General features: G+C 47.6%; 1 protein-coding gene across 8 annotated transcripts; it reads right to left on the reverse strand.

Moving 5' to 3' along the window:
- Window positions 1–1,457: 1,457 nt before the first annotated feature.
- Window positions 1,458–21,324, reverse strand: GP2 (glycoprotein 2). Of its 8 annotated transcripts, none has more exons than XM_082431059.1 (11): window positions 19,458–21,324; window positions 17,429–17,584; window positions 13,103–13,543; window positions 12,141–12,251; window positions 10,723–10,940; window positions 10,080–10,228; window positions 8,631–8,876; window positions 7,589–7,751; window positions 6,535–6,619; window positions 5,297–5,341; window positions 1,458–1,950 (listed from the first exon to the last, which is right to left on the reverse strand). In XM_082431059.1, exons 2-11 carry the CDS (start codon window positions 17,574–17,576, stop codon window positions 1,892–1,894), a joined length of 1,665 nt encoding a protein of 554 aa, XP_082287185.1. In that variant the 5' UTR covers window positions 17,577–17,584; window positions 19,458–21,324; the 3' UTR covers window positions 1,458–1,891. The 8 variants fall into 8 exon arrangements, with proteins under 8 accessions (XP_082287185.1, XP_082287183.1, XP_082287187.1 ...); XM_082431057.1 differs by having other exon boundaries at window positions 18,705–21,324; XM_082431061.1 differs by lacking the exon at window positions 19,458–21,324 and adding an exon at window positions 16,056–16,826 and having other exon boundaries at window positions 17,429–17,511.
- Between the last annotated feature and the right edge of the window lie 522 nt (window positions 21,325–21,846).

Raw genomic sequence — 21,846 nt, forward strand, 5'->3', positions numbered from 1 at the left:
CCTTGGTAACCCTGTGGGTTATCATGGAGTTTCTTTGGGGGGTTTGAGGAGGGAAGCACAGAACGGAAGAGGTAAGCCCCCTACCTGACATCAACAAGAGTCTATTTGCTTTTCATCTCTACATATTGGATGTTCATGTAGACTTGTATTTAAAGAAATAGCTCCACTAGAAATGTTGTGAATCTTGCTCTAGCCAAGCCCCTTTTTTTCTACAGAAGGGAGAAGATGAGCCTCAGAGAGGGGAAAGATTAGGACCTCTGACCTCCTTTCAGGTCCAATCCTAGCATGCCACCTCCCTTGGAATACAGCAGTTGTGAATCCTCTAACTTACTGGGAAACAGAAAGCAATTCCTCTTGGGAACCTCCCTTTCAAAGAAGCCACTATCATAGTGGTCTTTTGGGAGATCTGTCCAAGGAACACCCCCATTTATCTGAGACCTGCCCCCTCAGGTCGGCCCCACTGGCTCTGTGCTAGATGAGCCCACTCGCCTGCCCTCAATGACTGGCCCAGGGGAAGTACTCATACCCACAGGGAAATCAGATTCCCCGGGTGCAATTTGGATGTGGGATACCAAGAGGCCAGGTGGTCTCTGTGGTCTCTGAATTAAGAAGTGATATGAAGCTGCAATGTCCACATTTGATCAAGGATGATGAATGAACGGGTAAAGCTAGTTTCACAGAGAGAAGGGGGAAATGAAGGGAACACACAAAGATAAGCAGATGTAAAGGCTGCAAGGTTCTAGGAAGAGTGACAGGTGGAAAGACAGACAAACTTCAGTTTCTCGTGGTTCTCCTTGTGCAGTCAGGCTGTATCTTCTGTCCTTGGACTTGGTGCTCCTATATCCTTATAATTAATTCCCCTTTGGCCTGAGTCCATTGGAGTGGGTTTCTCTTTCTTGCAACCATACCATCTCTGAACAACGCGGCACTTTGGAAAGTCTCCTCCTGGCAGATGAATAGGCTGTGCCTCTGGTCGCCTAGCCCTGATCCTGTCACTTTCCCTGAGGCCGGCGTGGAGAGGCCTCATGCCTAGCATTCTCTATCTGTGGCATCTTCGCGGAGTCTGTGAGGGTTCATTCAAGGTTTCCAGAAAGGGACTTCACCCATCCCCCAGGCTCTGCTGCTACATCCCCATGGCAGAACTGATGCATCATTTTATACCGGGACTCCCTGCTTAACCCTTCAGAGCAAGGGCCTCACTATTTCCAGCTAGAGGTGTGCTCTTGGGTGACAGCGTCTCTGCACCCAAACTGAGCATTTCCTCTCGCCTCCAGGTGCCAGGGGTAGGGGTTTGTGTAGTTTTAGGCATGTCAAAGCATGTCTGCAGTGTGGTGGGGGACAGGGGAGCAACGGGCACCAGTCTTCCCCAGAACAAGGTCTCCAAAAGTGGCCCCTTTACAACACGTTCCCATGCATATTGTTGAAACCGTGATGGAAATACACCAGAGGAAGCGGGGTGAAAGCAAACATTGGTCTGTTCAATTCACTGGCAGTCAGAACAGGGGGTGTTTGGGAAGACCGTGGGAGGGATCTTTTTAAAAGCAGTTCCCCTGCCCCTTCCCCCATCGACACAGCCCCCCTTCCCTGAAGTTATGAACACATGCTATACTTGTAGCCACAGAAGCACATCGCAAGTTTGCTTTCAGGATCCTGCTAATGAATGAGGAAGTCAGGCCATCCCAGGTGACAGGGCACCCACCAAGAGAAAAAGAGGAATACAAAGGCACTGAGAGTGTTAAACAAGGGAAAGCTCTTCTTCTTCTCCAAGCCTAGTCAGGCCTGGAGACTGTCTATGTGATTTGGAGAGAGAATCAGCAGAGCTGAAGGGTGACTGGAAGCCATCGCCAGAGGGAAGAACATGAGCTTCAAGGCCAGATGCCCAGCTGAGCTCTCAGAGCAGCCCGGCCAGGAGGACAGGCAGGAGGAGCATGGGCCAGGCCACCAGGAACACTGAAACGCAAGAGAGGACTGTCAGGTGCTGGGCTTTGGAATTCAGCAGCCAAAATGAGGTGGCATCCCTATCTTCTGTCTTACAAGATGACGAAGGCAGAGTATCCTTAATATTTATTTTGGGTTACAGCCCCTGGGAGGTGGCACAGGGCCATGTGGTAGAGGCAAAGCTGTCTCACCACCACCAAACACTTCATTTTCCTCTGGGCATGTTGGAAGGCACTTTTCCCCACCTCTTTTGCAGGTAGATGGGACCATATGACTGAATCTGGCCAGTGGAATGTGGGTAGAAGCTGCTTCTAGGCCTGGTCCTTAAAACCTCCTACATAATTCTCCATGCTCCCTCATCCATCATCTAGGGACCAGATGCAGAGGATCCAGGAGAGGACTTGCAGGGGACAGTAGAGTTGCCAGAAGTTGCCAGAAGCTAAGAACCTGAGTTCCTAATGACTGCAAAGGCACTGAACTGCATCCTCCAGTGATTTAGTGGGAAATAAACTGTTGTATAAAAGCACAGAAAGATGGGGATTGTTTGTTACAGCAGCTAGCATTACTTACTATGACTAATACTGAAGAGGCAGAAAGACAGGGAGGTGAAAAAGCACTACTACTTCTGTTGCTTGACGACTTAGCTTAGAATCCCAGCTCTGCAACTAGCTGTGCAGACCCAGGCAAGTTACTGAAGCTCCCTGCGCCTGAATTTCCCTGTATGCAAAATAGAAACATTACTAGCAGCTATTACTGCATGAGATTTTTGTAAGGCAAGTGAGTGAACTCATAGCAAGCATTTAGAACAGTGCCTGGCACGTGGTAAACACCATGTAAGTATTGATTTTGAAAATTAGACTCTAAGATCTGGGAGGTTGGAATCATATCTCTTCTAAACATTACTGTATACTCAGGGTTAAAGAAGGGCTTGGATCCTGGATCATAGCTGCCTCATATTGGAGGACCTGGGAGAGGCATGCACCGCCCCTTCCACCCAATACCAGATTATAACGGCTCTCTGTCCCCTAAATTTCGGAGTAACTTGCTGATGTCCTTAGCAGGGAGGGGGAGAAGAATATCATAATTTTCAGAAACATATTAGTATATGACAACCAGCTTATAATTATGAAACACTGGTTGATGTTCAATTAATTCTAAAACATCAAAAATGCTTGTGGGAGATAGCAAGCAATGAAACCATAGGTGCCCTCTTGTGGTACTCTGCTACCAGGTCAGAGTGATTCCCTGCATTTTCAGAAGGCTCCAGAATCCACTACCCACCAAGAAATGAGTCAATTTGGCAAAGTCTACTGGGAAGCCAGGCTGTTCCAGGCACTGTGCTAACCTGAAGGACGGGAAGAAATGAATGAGATTGCGGTCCCTGCCCTCAAGCTGCTTCTGGTCTGAGCCCTAAACCCCCCCGCCCCTCCAATGAGCACTGCTTTTCTCAGTGTTGTCTGAATGTTAGCACTGAGCATGGAGAGGACAACTTGAGATTATCTGGAAACTTTTAGACTGTTATCTAGTTGGAGATTTGAGGATGGGTAGAACTTTTTCATGTCTGGGTTCACCAGGATAGGCCATTTTGGGGGATAGTGAAATCTTAATAGCATTGCTTTCCCTTTGGACCAAAATACATTTCTTAGATTTGTCTTCCTATTGAGCTCCAATTCATCCATCAAAAGCCCTTTCAGATGTCAACACATGCTGAAATTCTCTCCTGACCTTATCCAATATGGTTAATTACTCTTCTGTGTGCCCCTTCTGCACTATCTACTTGCTTGTGATTTATTTGCTTATATGCCTATCTCATTTTTGCAACTGGCATTCATTTTGCCTACAGGGCTTATTCCACTAATATTTGCACACCTGTCTCCTTTTTCTCATTTAGTTCAAATACCACCTCCTCTGAAATATTTTCTGACCATTTATCCATTCTGATATTCATTTTCCTTCCTATCTTGGTAATAGAACCATCACACATTGGTTGGGCACATGGCCACCCAGGATAAAGACTACATTTCCCAACTCCCTTTGCAGCTAGGTGTGGCCATGTGACTAAGCACTGGCCAATGAGATGTAAGTGGAGGTATAAGGTGTCAGCTTCCAGGACTGTTCCTTAAAAGTTATTGACTTCTTCCAAGTTCCCTCAATCCTGGCCTAGATATAGAGATTGGTGCTCTGGCTGCCATCTTGGACCATGAAGGTGATGGCCACACCCTAAAGATGGTAGAGGGGTGAGATGGAAGGAGGCTGGCTTCTTTTTTTTTTTTTTAGAACCCAATCCCAACTAATATGTGTGGCATGAGTAGTTCCCATCATAAAGCAGCAAAATAATTGCTAAAATTTTCACCAATTAGTGACTCAAGAGAAAGTTCCTGTTGAGGGGGGAATTCTCTGGCCAGTGCAATGATTCAGACCTTTAAGTACAGGGGAAATGGAATTGGTTAATTATTACTGCTTTATAGTAATGCCCTACTGCAGAAGGATGAGTAACTGAGGAGTTTTAATTGTTAGGGCCAAGTGAGAGAGCCGGAGGGTCTCTTTGGTAGTTAGTTAGCTTGTAAGAAGCCCTTATCTACTGCAAATAGGAGAGTAGATACAGCTGAAGAGCAAATGTGGGCTCAATATAGTTGCCAAGCTTAAATGATGGTTGAATGCCCTGTCTAGGCAGCTTTGCTACGATGTCAGAGCTCTGGTTGGAAAAACCTGGGGACTGAGGAACATGGGATGAGATCATCTGGATAGAGGCTCCTAAGGATTGTGATTCTTCTGATAGCCCGGAACCAATGCCCTCAGAGCCTACCTCTCTTTATTAGGAGCTAGCCTTCCCCTATCCATGAAGTGAGTCTGGATTCTTGATGACCTCATGGTGCTGCCCTGTTAGCCCTGGATTGCTTGCCTTGTGGACTTCATTTATGTGTGAGAGAAATAAACTTCTGTGTTATTTAAGGCGGTTATTTAACCCTAACCCATACTGGTAATTTTCTATCACATCACTCTCCTCTATTTCTAAACTACGTTCTTAACTTTTTATTATCTATTTCTCAACTGGAACACAATCTCCGTGAGGGCAGGCACCTGGCCTGTATCATTCACCATTATAACTTCAGTGCCTAGAACAAAGACTAGCACACAGTAGGTGCTCAATAAACATTTCCTGTCTAATGACTGGCTCTCCTGCTGCACTGTGAGAGCTCATCTCTAGAGCCAGTCTAGGGTCTGATTCATTTCAGGGTCCACAGTTCTTGGCACAGGGCCTGGCACATAGAAGAGGCTATAACTAAATATGCACTGAATTAAAAAGAGGGAGAGTTGGGAGGGAGGGCTGTGGGAAAGGCAGGAGAAAATGATGTACCTGCAGTGCTGGTGGCTCCACTCATGACACCAAGAGATGGGGCACCTGGAGACAAGAGCAGAAGGTGAGGGTTTCCATAGTCATGCTCCACTGACTGTGGCACTGTAGCCACAGTTGCTCCAGGACCTCCTGGACCTGGCCATCACAGTCACGGACAATCCACATTGTGGAAGCATCTATTATCATGCATACGAAACTTAATCCTCCTGCCAGATTTGTGAGGAAACCGTTCTCATCACCATTTGACAGATGTGAAGACTGAGGCTCAGCAATGTCTGCCAGTAAGTGGAAGAGCTTGGATTTGAACCTCAGTCTGTCTGATTGCAAAGTGGAAGTTCCTGGCACCTCCTCCCCCCTCCCCTAGCTACCCTGTGACAACACATGAGGCAATAAAAGGACAGGACAATTCCAGGCAGAGCCTTCTTCAGGAGACAGCCTGTTTACTCATCTGGAGAATGGAAGTGGTAATAGTGCTTACGTCCTTAGACTGTTGTGAACATTTCATGTGATAATGCATATAAATGTGTTTGGTGTGGTGCCAGGCACAAAGTATTATTATTATTGTTACTATTATTACTGTTATTAATGTTACTGCATCCTAATTTCTCTAGGACAAAAAGAAATGTTTTCATTTTTTTGGATTTCTTGATTCTGCCATTCCAGTGTGAATAAAAACCATGACTAACTACCACAGGTACTGCTAACCCGTGGGATGGAGGGATGAAAATTTGAGGAGCACTTGGAAAGCTTCTCCTATGTCATGCCCCAGAACACCGTAACTGGATTTTGAGAAGCACAGTCATTCCCCAGAAAACAAAGTTGGTTCAGGACTTAGACTGAGTTATGGGGACCTGGCAGGAGGGAAAAGGCAAAGGACACACGCTTTGGAATCAGACCGCGCTGGGTTCAGTGCTAGTTCCAACTGCTCATGAGTGGGTGATCTTGGGTGAGTCAATCTCTCTGAGCTTCAGTTTCTCACCTGTAAAATGGATGCATCTGGGGAGGATTAAGTGAGTCAGTGCATGCTGAGAGCTTAGCCTGATCTCTAGCGCACAGCACATGTGGCAAAAGCGATTATCATTACCCAAAGCATCTCCTGGAAAGATGCATTCAACAGTGGGGGGCACTGAGGAAGCAGAAAAAGCCCTGGGTTGTTAGGTTGGTGACCCCAGGCATCTGCAGTTAACTGTCAGCACTTGGCCAGCTGGTGTTATCACCAGGACGTGGCCACTTCTTACCTCTGCGAGTGATGGGTCCCAGATCTAAAACACGGGCTGGGTCAATAGCCACTCCTTCACTGCGGAGTTGACTTCTTGAGCAAGACTGTGGGGATGGAGAATTCTCATTATGTCAAAATGTAAAGGCACGTTCCTCTCCAGACTACTCCTGCAATGGGCAGCTCCGGCCCAAGGATGGAGCCTCACCCACTGTATGATCCTAACTCTGATGTTTGTTTTTCTCAATCTAGAGAATTCTCACTGTCATGTCAAGTGAACCTGGGTTTGAATCTCTTCTCCTCTCTTTTAGTTGTTTAATTTGGGACAAATGACTATACCTGTCTACTATTATTAAATAGTATCTTCTTGGTTGTGAAGGTTAAAAGGAAGTATGTCTGCAACACACAGGCACATAGTAAGCACTCAAGAAATGCCAACTCTCAGCAGGCAGTGCTAAATCTGGGTTAAGAGTGTGGGCACTGTAGTTACACCTCAGCCAGGGCATACCCCAGCTCTGATACTTTCTAGCTGTGTGGCCCTTGGGCAAGGGACCTCTCTGAGCTCAGTTTCCTCATCTGTACAATGGGGTTGCTAAAAGAATCTACTTAAAGGGTTGCTGTGAGAATTAAATTAGATAAGGCATATAAAAGTTTTAGTACAGTGCTTGACACAGAGTAAGCACTAAAAAAAGTCAACTATTATTAAAATCATTTAAAATGTCCTGGGCCAAGGAAACCTAGAGGACAGGCTCTTTCGTCTGATATACTTCCTGGGGACACAAGGATTGCTTACATGTGGGAGGCTTTTGGAGGCTTAAAGTACATCCATTCATCCTTCTTTTTTCCCTCTCTTCCTCTATTTCTCCTTCCCTCCGTTCCATCCATCCACCCATCCATCCATCTTTCCATCTCTTCATCCATCTAACTTTCTTTCCCTTTCTCCCTTCCTTCCTCCCTTCCTCTCTCCTTTCTTCCCTCCCTTCTTTCAATCCATCCATAATTCCAATAAGTATATATGGAGGTACCAGGCCCCATGTCAGGCACTGAATAGTTGTTCAGTCCAAAGAGATACTCACCGGCTGGCACTGTTCTTTAAGGGAATCGCAGAGAGAAATCTCACAATGCAGGAAAACTAGGTCATAATTTCCAGCAAACATGAACATCTGAACTGAGAACCGGCTTTCCGATGACACCCCATTCTCTTCCACATAGATAGTGGAATCACGTTTATTTGGGCAGCTGGGAGGTGACAGGGGCAGGGATTTAACTTCTAGAGCAACTCAGGGGGCCTGAGGCCTTTGGCTGCATCTTTAATTTGTATCCAGTATAAAAACAGCATCGGAGAGAAGAGCCTCCCCACCTCCCGCCAAGTGTTTTCTCCAACCTATAACACAGACTTTTATTCCTCCAGGTTTCCTCCACAATGTTACCCATAAGCCCACACGGTTTAAGTTTTGGGGGGCACAGTCCCTGGAACGAGACAGACTGATTTCAAATTCCAACCCAACCCACTTTCTAGGTAAGCGATCGTGAGCCGATTACTTTACTGAACCTCACTTTTCTTATCTGTAAAGTAGAGACAGGAGTATGCACTTCCTAGGGTTGATGTGAGCATTTAATGAGATAATCCTTATATTCTGTTTAGCACAGTGCTTGGTATACAGCTAAACTCTATGATAAATATTAGCCAGTATTATTACCATGGTTTGAATCATGATCTATAGATATGCATTTCCCTTTGTTTTTGCTAGTTAACAATATTCAATAATATTTTGTCCCATAACACGCTATTTTCATGTTGTTCAGTTAGTGTTAACATCTGTATAAAAGTCCCCTGTTTTTGAACTATGAACCTATTGCCAACGTTATGAAAGACACTGAAATGAAAAATAATTGGCATTTCTTTACCCTGCCCACCTATTTTCTATTAATCCTTTAACGCTACAATTTCAGGAGTGATATTTCTGGATCACAGGGTATGGTCATGATATGTAATACCGAATTATTTTCCAAAAGAGGCAAGCCAATTTACCCAACTGCCAGGCAGGGATGAGGTGATCATTCTTCTCCACCCCAAACCTCATTTAGGCCAAAAGATAACCCCAGATTGTCCGGTACCTGTTTTTGATGATGAAATATCTCACAGGGTCATTCATGTCTCCAGTGGGCGTGGCATAGCAGTTCCTCAACACCAGGTTAAATCGGGACGTGTCCCCTCTCTCCAAGATGGTGCCCACATAGAGCATGGATTCAACAGACAGCACGACTCTAGCCCCTTCATAAGGAGACGTGTAGTTCTGGTCTTGGAAGAGGGCCATCCTGACAGTGAACTCTCCCTCCCCGTCCACACTGATGTTCAGGGAACTGAGAACAGAGAAACCACAAGAATGGAAACTTCAGGTTTTGACCAGTGAGAACAAAATCAATCAAGTCCCACACTTGTGTCAGGTTATGAAGGCAGAGGCACATCTTTGATTCCTAAATGAACTATTCAATCACTTACTTAAATCAAGCATTTACTACCTTCTAGGCACTAAACTTGACAATCACATGAGTCTGGCTCCAGGATTCCTACAAATTCTCCCTGCATCAGAGAGCAGACATACCTCCTTCACTCAGAGAACACCTCCGTCTTCTAACCTGTAAAATAGGGCTTGGGACCAGTTCTGCGGGCTCACAGTTTTTGGCAGCAGACCTCTTCCCTCCACCCCATAATCTTCAATGAAACACCAGTTTTAACAAGATAAATAAAATGGCTTTAATATTTTTTTTTTATGAACCTTGGGCCCCAACACATTACAGACTGAAACCTAGAAACTGAACCAGAAGATTTCTAATCATAACCCTGCCATTCTGTGAGCCCAGGAGGCAATAAGGGAATGGGAAGGGCACCTTGGGTTTCTGATACCCCCAGAAGGTCCCCCAGCAAGTCTAGGAATGTTGAGGAATTCCTTCAACAGGGCCCATTCCAGGCACAGCGATACAGCAGTGAACAAAAGACAAAAGCCCCTGCCCAAACTGAATTCCATCCAAATTGCTATTTGGTTCTATTTCTCCTGAGTTACGGGCGCTGTTTATCCAATCAAAGCTCATCTGGCTTAAATCCCACATTTGCAGGGAAGCCTTCCTGCCCCCAACTGTCCTCCCCAACCAAGATTAGGTCAGGGACCCTTGCTCCCTGATCCCACAGCACTCCGAGCCTACCCCACACTGCGTGCACCTCACTTGTAAATAATTTTTGATATAGTTAGTTGTTTAATGCCTTTCTTCCTCAAGACAAATGAAATTGTTGTGCATTTTTGTTCCTTAGCGTATTTAATTAACACTGTTTCATGTCGTTGTATTGTTTCATAGTAATAATCTTTAATATCCACAAAATATTCTATGCCTGCCTTGTTCACGCTGAACATTCCTCATGCATAATCAACAAATATTTGTGGAATGAACGAGCGAATGAACGGAAGCTCCTGAAGGAGGTGGGCGGATCCTGTGGTCATCATAAGATGTCGTGAACTTCAGGGTTATGGGTCAGGGTTATGGGTCAAAGGGTAAGGGTCAGTGCCATACCTTACAATGGGCTGCAGGGCAGTTTGGAGGCTGACTTTCATGTCCAGCGGGTAGGCACACTGGAAGTTGATGCTGAGGATGATGTCTCTGATGATGAAATCGTTGACCAAGGAGAGGGTATTTTTGTAGATGGCATGGGTTTGGTTTCTCTGTGGCATAAAAACAAGACCACATGTATGTTTATGTGGATGAGGGTACAAGTGTATCTGGGATTCAGGTCTGTGTGACTCCAGAGTTGATGCTGTCGGTCAAGCTGACACCCTGCCCTCTGACCTCAAGGAGGCAATGGGCCTCCTCCCGCAGTGGCACTGCCACTTTATGGGAAGGGGACTGAGGACCCCAGATCAAAAACTAGAACAATAGATTGTTGACCCTTGGGAACAGTCAGGAATCACCATGCCTGGTCCTCTGTGAACCTTTCCCACCTCATCCCTAAGTGAAATAATCATAATCATAGCTTACATTTACTGAGCTTAGGCATCAAACCTCTTCTCAGCTCCCTCCTGGACAAACATGTGTAAGCTCACATACCTCTAGAGGCCCATGGAGGCTAAGTGACTTGTCCAAGAGCTCCCAGTTACTGAGACAGGCCCCACCAGCCCAGCTCCCGCACTCTGGCAGCAGTGGGGTAAACACCACTCACCTCCAGAATGTTTCCGCAGGCACCAGCCTGGGTGGGGCTGGTCACCGATATCCAGTTCTTCCCTTCTCTTTGCATCATGCTGCTGCAGTTCCGGTTCCGGTCCTGAAGGTAGGCATGCACCTCGTCCCGGAAACCCAGGCCTCCCAGCAGACACTTGTCCAGGGACACTTTGATCTCCTTGGCCCCACAGTCCAGCTGGGGCTGCAAACTGTGCACATCTGGAAAGTTGGGAGAGGAAGGTAGGTAGAGTGGACAGGGGTCTGGAAGTAGTGGGCAGAGCTCACACTTTCTGCCCTTTGGCAAAGCCACCTTGCCCACCGGGAGGCTGGGGAGACTGGAGGGGGCCTGGGAGCCAGGTGGGATTCACACCCAGGCTTGTGGTAGGCGAGGTTGGCAAAGATGCCCCTGGTCCAAGATTTCCAAGCATTTTGTGTGCAGGCTTGGTGAAGGTTCTCGTGTCTGGTTCCTATTGAGCCCCAGAGCAGGTCGCCCCAAAATATGCCTAATGGTACATTGATTATTTTGAATTAAAGTTACTTAAGGTACAGCTAATGCAAGAGTGACACTCTGACCCTCCTCTCTGTCTCCCTGAAGGCAGGAAATAAGTCTCCCCTGTGAAAGGTGCCCTCCCTGCATCTGGAGGTAGAAGGACACCCTTGTCGCCAGAGATGGGGAACTCGGGCTCCCTCTTCTCCCTCTGCTTAGAACACCCTCTCCTCTACAGGGCCTGCAAGTGTGCTCACAGGAAAGCAGGCTTGTGCCCAAAGCAAGAGTCGGAGGCCCTTGTTAGAGTCTCGGAGGGAAGGAGATCGTCTCAGTGGGAAGCTCATCCAATCCCCACCCAGGGCTTAGGGCGCATCTGTGGCATGTCTACCCATGGGTCACCTGACGGTGTTTGCTTACCTACTGGGATGAGAAGAACATCACTTCCAGAGCCTGCCCATTTGGACTGCTCTGATTGAATTCTCATAAAAACCCTGCATTGTGGGTATTTTTTATTATTAGCTCATCCCCATTTTACAGATGAGGACATTAAGGCTCAGAGAGTGTAGGCGGCTTGTCCCAGGCCCCAGGCCCCACCTGGCCAATCCAGAACTGGCACAGGAGTCTGCCCCTGTTCCTCATGTATAGACTCTGCAGATATTTGAACACAACTTCCACACCTGCAGAGTTCTCATCCTCAGTACCTTTGTCCCTCGTGGGTCAAGTCCACTCATTCCTGAGGCCCTGGTCCAGTGGCTGGCCTGGAAATGTGCTCCATCCCTGCCCCCCATCCTTGCAAACTCACTGGCTTTGTGCACTCTCATCCCCTGACCTCGGCTCCATCCCTACTGCCTCTGGTCCACACCTTGTCCAGACCCTCTGAAGTTCCCTCCCTCCTGCCCTGCCCACCAGGCCAGCCCAATCCCAGAGCTCACCGGAGATATTGAGGTCCTGTCTGCAGAAGCAGTCCCAGGTGTCGTTGACGAAGCGACACTCCTCATTGGGGCGGCAGGTCCTCTCACAGTTGTCCACCGTGGTGGTGGGGTCTGGGGTAATGTGCAGAGGAAGAGGATCAAGAGGCAGAGCAGGGTGGACCTGAGGCCACCAAGGCCAACCTTGTCATTCTACAGGGCACGGAAGACTTGTGCCACGCTTGGTGGAAGGGTCAAGCCTCAAACTCGAATTTCCTGACTCCTAATCCAGTGAGGTGAGAACCTCAGAGGTGCCATCCTAGTGCTTTTACTACAAGGCAGACGCTGTTCCCAGTACTTTCCATGCATTAGCTCGTTCATTTCACGTGGGGACCACATGGGGGTGGGGGTAGCATAGCAGTTAAGCATTTGGATCGTGGAGCTGGGGTGCTAGGTTCAAATCTGGCTCTGCCACAATTCCAGCTCTGTGATGTTGGGAGAACTGCTGAACGTCTCTGTGCCCCAGACCCCTCATCTGCACTAACAATATAGTGCGTGTCTCATCAAGTTGATGGGAGGACTAAAGGAATTAATGGTTTAAAGTGTTTAGAACAGGGGCAGAGGCACTGTAATGCATGCCATGTTGCTGTTATTTTTGCCATCGTCCGTTTTTTTCAGATCAGAAAACCAAAACTCAGAGAGTTAAATTAAACTGCCCAAGTGAAATCTAAATCTCAATGAGTCTGAGTTCTTAATATCATGCCACACACGTGGATAGATGTATCAGGAGATTTCACCTTCAAATCCGAATCTCTGGCTTTACTTGAAATGCTGGAAGGTCTGGCAGCCCTTGGGCAACATTCCCAACATTCTGGGCAATAACTGACCGGCACTGAGTCGAGGCTGTTCTGCTGAGTCTCCTCCTGACCCGCTCCACTCGCTCTACCGACCCTGGGCACTTCACCAGGTAGCCCTGCTCCCCTCACCTGTGCAATATCTCAGATTACACTGCGGGGTGCCCTCCAACCGGTACACGTGGTACTGGCCCGGGCAGGCCTTCACCAGCACCTCCGTCTTCCAGAGGCAGCAGTTGCCACTCCAGTGGGCACAGGCGGTACGGCTGACGATGCCCTGCCCGAGGGTGGGGTGGGTGCCATTCAGCCACATGGGAGCAGCCGTCTGGCAGCGGTACACGGGGACGCAGTCCTCCGCCATCCTCACTCCTCCATCTCCCACAAATCGGTACCAGCCGTGCTTGTCACCGTCACAGCTCTCGACTTGTTCCGCATTCTCTGTGCTTCGGGAGGGTTCATCCAGTAGGGTGTAATTCTGGCAGGGGTCAAAACAGAGCTGGGCCTCTGGGGTGCCAGGGGCTCCACACTCCAAGTCCTGCTCATAGGAACTGGCACTGGTGGGGTTTCTGTAACCTGGAGAGTAACAGTACGCTTAGGTTTACAGAGAAACCCCAGAGCCTACAGGATTTTTATCCCCTACACACTTTGTTTTGGAAATGCTAGGGGCCCCAGTGAGGACAAGCGGCACGTGATCCATTCATTGAACAGCAGCCTTCATCACCCTGGGGTCAGAATAATAATGAGGCCTTTGTGTGGTATATTACAGGCATTAAGAACATCAGGGTCATTAAAATGAATCAAGTAGAAATGAAACTTGTCAGAGCCCATTCCATTCCCAGAAGTAACCATAAATTTGTTGTACAGTCTTTAGACCCTTTCTATGCATATGTTTAAAATAGTTTTTTTAAAATAAAAATGGGTTTAATGCTGTAGAGCTTGTTTTTATCCACTTGCATCTTTCTTTCTCTTTCTTTTTCTTTCTTTCTTTCTTTCTTTCTTTCTTTCTTTCTTTCTCTTTCTTTCTTTCAACATCTTTATTGGAGTATAATTGCTTTACAATGGTGTGTTAGTTTCTGCTGTATAACAAAGTGAATCAGCTATACGTATACATATATCCCCATATCCCCTCCCTCTTGCATCTCCCTCCCATCCTCCCTATCCCACCCCTCTAGGTGGTCGCAAAGCACCGAGCTGATCTCCTTGTGCTATGCAGCTGCTTCCCACTGGCTATCTATTTTACATTTGGTAGTGTATATATGTCCATTTCCACTTGCATTTTTTACTTAATATATCATAGACATTTGTCCATTATCAGTAGATGAAGATATAACACAAGGTTTCTCAACCTCAGCACTGTTGATGTTTGGGCTGGATAATTCTGTGTTGGGGGCTGTCCTGGGCACCGTAGGATGTTTAGCAGCGGCCCTGAGCTTTTCTTACTAGATGCCAGGAGTACTCCTCCCTGAAGCTGTCTCCAGACATTGCCAATTGTCCCCTGAGAAGCAAAATTACCCCCCACTGGTCTAACAGGACCATTTCTGATTGCTGATCTCATGGCTTGTAACAGATTCAGGGACTGTGGTGCGTGAAGAGGCAGACAAGTAAAGCAGCGGTGGGGTGGGGGGCGGAGGAAGCCACAGGCTGCTCAGTCTGGGTTTAAGCCCAGCTCTGTGCCTGCTGACTGGGTGACCTTGGCAGATGGTTTAACTCCCCTGAGACTCTTCTGCAAAACAACACCTGTGAGCTAATGGCGCCCAAACTTCATCCATTCCCACGCCTCAGGTCATGACGTTTGCCACACGTGTGTCCACCTGTCCTATTATTTATTTCATGTGTTTCTTTCAATGACTCTCTTTATAAATTCGTTTCATCCTAAGGAATAATATCTGTGATACCATAGGTATGATGTACTAGTTATTTTGTTTAATACCCATGAAGAAAAGTATATATAGCTATCAAAAAAATTATTTTTTGGCTGCGCCCCTCGACATGCAGGATCTTAGTTCCCTGACCAGGGATCGAACCCGTGCCCCCTGCAGTGGAAGCTCAGAATTTTAATTACTGGATCACCAGGGAAGTTCCCCAAAAATTCTTTAAGAATTTCTGCACCCTCGCAGTCATTTTGGGATATGCATGCCCCATTTGGGAAAATAAAGCTTTAAAGGATTGTTGGCTGGTTAAATGAGATAGTAGGTGCAAAATGCCATGCACAGCACCTGGGGCCTAGTAGTTTAAGCTAGTTCTCTCCTCTAGTTCTGATATGTTGAACAGTGTGAGTGCCTTAATGATGAATTAAGTATATCCTACCAGGATCACACACATTCCTTTTTTTTTTTTTTCCCCTGATGCACAAGCTACGTAATGGGTGACTGTGTGCCCAGCACCGATGCGCTGATTGCTAGGGCTCTGTCCATCCCCACAAAGCTCGGATCACATTAGAGGGAATTTTTAGAAAAGAGATTTTCGAGCCTTGCTTATGCACATGCTTGTTTTAAGGAAAGGAGTCACTGCACTTGTTATTCTTGGATTATTTCCTGCACACACTGTATTTTCCCAAGGGAGGCCATGAGCTGAGTCCCTCTAGCCCCCTCCACAGGTGACACGGGCAGAAATTTTCACCCCTGTGTTGAGCCTGAGAACGCTTCCTACAAGCATCTAAGATGCCCAATCCATGGATCTTTGGAAGGACCACGGAGAGACCACTAAGCCTAGTCCTTTCATTTTACAGATGAGCAAACTGGTTCGGAAGAAGGAGAGGCGCTGGCCAAAACAAGGCACAGAGTGACTGGGTGATTCATGTCCTCATGAACCCCGGGCTCTCTGATCGCCCCCGTATCCGGGCACGGGAAGTTATGTTAACTGGCTCCCACTGTCCTTGAGGGGGAGTTTCTGATTTGGCTCTTTGAGAGACTGTGACTGGATTCCAGCTTCTCTCATCTTGTTTCCCTCGACTTTTGGCTTCTGAGCCTTTGCTTTAGTCATGCCCCTGTCTCCTCACTGACCCTGAAGCACCTTCTCTGCACTTCCCTGCTCACTCTCCGGGTATTGCAGGGCATCTGAGATGCCAGGTGAGCAGAGCACTCACCTTGCTGCTCTGTAGATGCCAGGGTCAGAATGCAGGAGGCCAGGGCCAGCCACAGGACAGGAGCCATCCTTTCCATGAGCTGAGACATGCGCTCACTCAGTGGCCCGCAGATTATCCATGCAGCGGGGGGCGGTGCGGGAGGAAGAGACCCAGATACGATCAAGGAGACAGAGGTTGTTGCCTTGGGTGCATGCAAGGGTAAGAAGGGAACTCACATCAGTTAGCACGTGTACTAAGCCCCTTGCATACCTTAGCTCATTTAAGGCACCGAACCACCCTCAGGGAAGGTATTATTATTCCTCCCATTTTACAGATGAAGAAGCTGAGACTCAGAGTAAGTTAATCCCAGAAATATTCATTGAGCCCCTCCTATGTGTAAGCACTGTGCTGGAAGTGAAATAGCTTGCTTAGGCCCACATTCTTAGAGATGGACCGATGGCTTCCTTCACGAAGGGCTGTATTGCTTTAAAGCAGGTGTGACTTGAAGAAAGGAGGTGGTATAACAGGAGCAGGAGACTTGCCAAGTGGGTGAGATTGACAGCAAGAGAACCAAAGGCAAGCTTAGAGCCAGCCAGGACTGCAGAATGTCCTAGAAGGTCTCAGGGTAGTTCCTACTCAGGTCAAGGTAGTGGCTCCTGGAGACTGGATGGAGGGGGGCGGGTGACGGTGCTATGAATACCTACAGACAAAAGTCACAGCTTCCCGTTCTCAGTTCTGTGCATCAGGCACTGTGCTAAGAGAGCCCAAAGTGTCCTCTACGTGTGTAGATGCCTGTGAGGGTGAGACCATGTCAGATTGAGCCCAGGGCTTGCGCCTTGCACAGTGTCTGACGCACAAGAGTTGCTCAATAGGGGTTTGAGGGATGAATGAATAATAAACAGGGAGGGAGTGGATAGAAACAAAGAGCTGTGAAGAGCCTATCAGCACTCAAATAAATAACATTTCCTCTTCTGGGAAACTCTCCTCAAATGGAAAAATCTCTGGATAACTTCGTACAGCCTCTGGAAGACTTCAGTTGAAGATAGAGGTCTGTTTCTGGAAGGGATAGCGTGAATATGTTATGAGAGAGCGCCCGGGACTGGTAATTCTTAGAGATAAAATCCCAAGTAGAGGCCTGTCTTCTCGGTGGGGTGTCCAGGGACAAGGGTGAGGGGGCATCTTTAGGCCTGGAGCAGCCAGCAGGTGCCTGGAGTCATGGCTGAACTGGACATAGAGTGATAACTGGAGCCCTGGACAAGGGCCGGGGTCCAAACTCCTTGCTGGGTTCTGAAAGCTTCCAGAAACAAACAGCCCTAGCAATCCCAGTGAGTCAAGGGTTGGGGGAAGCCCCCAGGATCAGGAGAAAGACTGCTGGGGCTTGAAGCAGGACTTACCTGGAGGTGAGAACACAGAGCATTCCTCCTCCTCCTCTGGCCATGGGAATCCAAGCCTGCCGTGGACCGTCCTTTTATTGCAGTTTCCCACCCATGTGGCTCTCCACGATTGGTGCAGAGGTGTGACTGGAGTTAGCCTGCCAGGCATACACTGGGCTGGTTGGGTGCAGGTAAGATAAGCAATTTACCACAAAGGATGGTGAAGGAAGGCCCCTTTGTTCTCCCGCCATCCCCCTGCATGTAAACCCTTTCAGCTGTCCCTCCTTCATGCAAATGCTGCTCTATAAACAAGAGCAGTAGGTACTGAATGCTGAACACACTGGGCACCGCTGAGTGCTTTGCACCCATTACTTCTCACATTTAATCCTCACAATAAACCAATGAAGCTGATACCATATTTATTACCAGAAACCAAACGCTAATCAAAAGGAAGGACTTGGATATTAAAGGATTAATATCCAAAGGGAAGTGGAGAGAAATCAAACACACACACTTGTTTGCGCAACAGATTTCCCATTGTACCTTGTGTTCCTAGCTAATCACCTTAAAGCACTTCTGCTTTTGTGTCGATGCCACTCAGCTTGAAGTCAGTTAGAGCAAGGGACTAAGTAAGGAAGGGGGGGATGGGTATTTCTGATTTTTGGCCCATAGAATCTACCCAACTTCAGATGCTCAATGCTGAGGAGTCTGGGAAGGGCCAATCTGGGGATGTGTGAATCACGGACTAGCAAAGGATAGCCCATGCCCTTGGACAAAATAAGCATCAGAAGAGCCTTTGGTATGTGGGTTACCCTAGAGATTGGAAGGTATAAAACTGAGAGGAAGCTGAAGATCTTGGACTTTTAAATTCCAGGCTTGGACCTGGCTTTTGTGGCAAGGTAGATATTACAGAATTAACAAAAGAGTCAAAGCTTTAGCAGAATAAATGGCCATTGCCTTTCCTGTGTTACTCTGGGACTCTTTAAGGAGCCAAGGCTACAGGGGCGGGGAGCATGGGTGTCTTGGCGTTGGTAACACCTTCCAGGAAAACCTCAACATGGACAAGGAAGAGATGGTACAAGCCACCTTCTCTACTCCTAGTGCATTTGGAGAAGAATCCCCTAAATGTGAAACTTATAACAACTGCAAATGCTGGATTCAGAAATTCATCTGAGCCCACAAAATAGCCCACTGATCCATTCATTTTGGCCAGGTACCCACCCTAGTCTCCCCTATGGCCACTCTCAACCTTCTCCATCCTTTTAAACAGTCTTTGCAGCCATCACTACTCACTTACTCTCTCCACTTCCTCCATTCTCAGCAGGTGTCTTGCATTCTACCTCAAGAAAATTTAAGTCATCACACTTGACCTCACTCAACTTTGTGTCTCCTTCCCCTAGAAACATATAAATATCTACCCCCATTTTCTAGTTCCTCCCCAACTTCTGATAAGGTGATCTTTCTTCTTTTCAAAGTCAGTTCCTCCATCCCTCTCTGACTTCTCCATTTCAGTCTGAGGCATATGGCTAAGACTGCCCTGCTAAGGTCACCTCTTAGGCAAGTCCCCTGGGCATTTTTTCTGGCCTCTTGTCAATGGATTTTTCGCTGCTTTCTTCAGGCGCTCTGTATCTCCTTGACTCCCCTGTACCAATTGTTTTCTTGATTCTCCCCTACATCTCTGGATACTCGTGCTCTATCATTATCATTATCATTGTCATTATCATTATCGTATTCCTCCAGCTGTTCTTGAGAATGCTGGTAGGTTCCATTTTTCTTGTCACTCCACAGACTTTCCCTGGGAGGTGTCAAGTTATCTCATGGTTTCAAGTACCATCCACAGGCTGGTGAGCTCCAAATGTGTATCTCCATCCCTGACTACTCCCTTGAACTTCAGATCCGCCTACCCAGATGCTTGCCGGACTGCTCCACTTGGACTGAGATGCTCGAGGCACCTTGAACCTTAGCAGGTCCAAATCCTAACTCATCAATTCCCCTAGATCTCTCCCTACCCACTGTATAGCCTATCTTAACCAATGGTACCACCGCTCACCTGGTCACCCGAGCTGGAAACCTGGCTCCTTCCTTTCTCCCTCAGCCCCAATAATCATCAATCTTTCAAAGATTCTTGAACCTGTCCTTCCTTCTTCATCCCCACGTCCTCAGCCTGAATTCAGGCCCCCATCATCTCTTAGGAGGGTGATTTTAACAGCTGCCTCACGGGTCTCCCTGTTTTCGTTCTTGTCCCCTTTGATTCTGTTATCTCCCTGCAGCCAGAGGCCACAGTGTCACCTCTCAGCAATACGCCCTACCCCCCGCACACTAGGCTTCCTGGGATCTGACCCCCTGTTCACAGCTCCCAGCTCATCTGCAGATTTTCCCCACACACTCTATGCTCCAGCCTATTTGTGGTTCTCTGAACTCTTCCCCCTCCACACCTTTCCATACGCTCTTCCCTCTGCCTGGATTACTCCGTGCCCAACCTCCTCCTACTGCTTATCATTCAGGTTTGCCTATTCCAGGAAGTCGTTCCTAAATTCCCCAGACTTGTTTGTGCTGCTCTTCTGTGCTACTATGCCTCTCTGGGCTGATTACCGTCACACTCAACTACCCACTAACGTATCTGTCTCCCTCTGAAGGCCCTAAGATCTCTGTGGACGCGGATCCTGTCTTTGCAGCTCTCATCAGCACCTAGTCAGTACTTGTTGGGTAAACAAATGGGCAGAAATCACAGTATGTATGCTCAAGACCCTTTCCTGTGTGTAATGCCTCAAACTTATGGTGCCCAAGTCTTACTGAGAGCTTGGTGGAAAGACACAAGTTCCTGCCTCAGGGCCTCTGCACTTGCTGGCCCACTGCCTGTAATGTTCTTCCTCAGATTATCTCCCCGGTTCATTTTCTTACTTCTCTCAGTTTCTGCTTATCAGAGAGACCTTCCCCAACCATCCTATGTAAAATAACACCCTCATTGCCTTATTACCCTTGTTTCCCACCCCCTCCCTTCCGAGTGCTTGTTACCACCTGACATATCACATAGTTATTGTTTACATGTATCCCCCTTTTAAACATAAGCTCCTTACCAGCAAGGGCTCTGTTTTGATCACTGTCAGTTTCCCTGCTGCCTGTAAAAGCGTCCGGCCTTGAATTTATGCTCAAAATCTCTGTTGAATATTAAGTTGAATAACTATCTGATAGCAAACAAAAAAGGAATGAAAAATAAAGGAAAGGAAAAGTAAAGGAACAGAGGGACAAAAGGATAAATTCTGATGTGCTTTTTCCTCCTGGCTCTTGCCTTTGGTCCTTGTTTTTGTTTTTATGTTCTCTTGTACCTGAATCAAAGTATAGATGATTCTGCACATGCCTAGCCAGGCCCACCTGACCATGGACATCCTCCCACGTAAAGCTCTTACGTAAAGGCAGCAGGCATGGGGATTCAGTGCGTGTCTGCGTGTGATAAGAGGTTCCTTAACTTGAGATATGCTGTCCCCACAGCCCCCAGTTTGCTGATACACACGTGTGGTTTTCCCTGGGATCAGAGGTTCTAATAATGGGTCAGGGCCTTGGTCTCTCCTGAATGCCACGGCTGGGGTCCAGGGAAGCAGCTGGCATCAAGGCAGACATTTCCCATTGGCATCAGCTTCCTTTGGTCTACTGGTCAAAGAAGTCCAGAGCCCCTTGGGATATCCAGGTCTCCTGGGCAGCCTCTGGTTGTGCGTGCAAGGAGCCTCCTGGAAGCCCCCCTTGCAAAGCATCCCCTCTCAATGGGGTTAATGGTCTGCCTTCTGCTTCTGCTGCCAAGTCCCTGTAAACAGGTCTACATCTTCTACATTGGGAGGGAGAAGTGCAAAGGATGGAGGGGTCCCTAGGACGTGCCAGATACGTCACCTATAAGGATTGTGAGACTCCAGAAGGCAGGGGCTGTGTCTTTTCCCAGCACCTCGCACAGTGCCTGGCATATATTAGGTGCTCAAAAAACTTTTTCTGGAGAACTGAATGAACCCTGTGAGGGTATCACTATTATCCCCATTATGCAGAAGCAGCAGTCCCCTGCTGTACCCTCCATTTCTGCAATGCCTGACACACTTATCATTACTTGTTGAAGTTCTTTTTCCCCTGCCAAACCTTAAGCTCCAGGAGGGCAGGGATTGTTCACTGCTGTATCCCCAGCAGCTAGCACAGTGCCTGGCGCATAGTAAGTGATCAGCAAATATTTCTTGACTGACTGACTGAACGGATAGATAGATGGATGAAGCTCAGAGACATCGTGTATTTTGTTTAAGCTCACAGAACTAGAGTTGAACCCAGTCTCAGCGACCAGACCATGAAGTCCATGACGGCAGGGATGGAGTCTGGTTTTTCTCATCATCGGATCCTTAGCACCACGGACAGTGCCTACGTAGAGCAGGTGCCCAATAAATACTTACTGGGTGAATAAACGACTC

The sequence above is a fragment of the Balaenoptera physalus genome, assembly GCF_965194825.1.
Source record: "Balaenoptera physalus genome assembly, chromosome: 16".
NCBI lineage: Eukaryota > Metazoa > Chordata > Mammalia > Artiodactyla > Balaenopteridae > Balaenoptera > Balaenoptera physalus.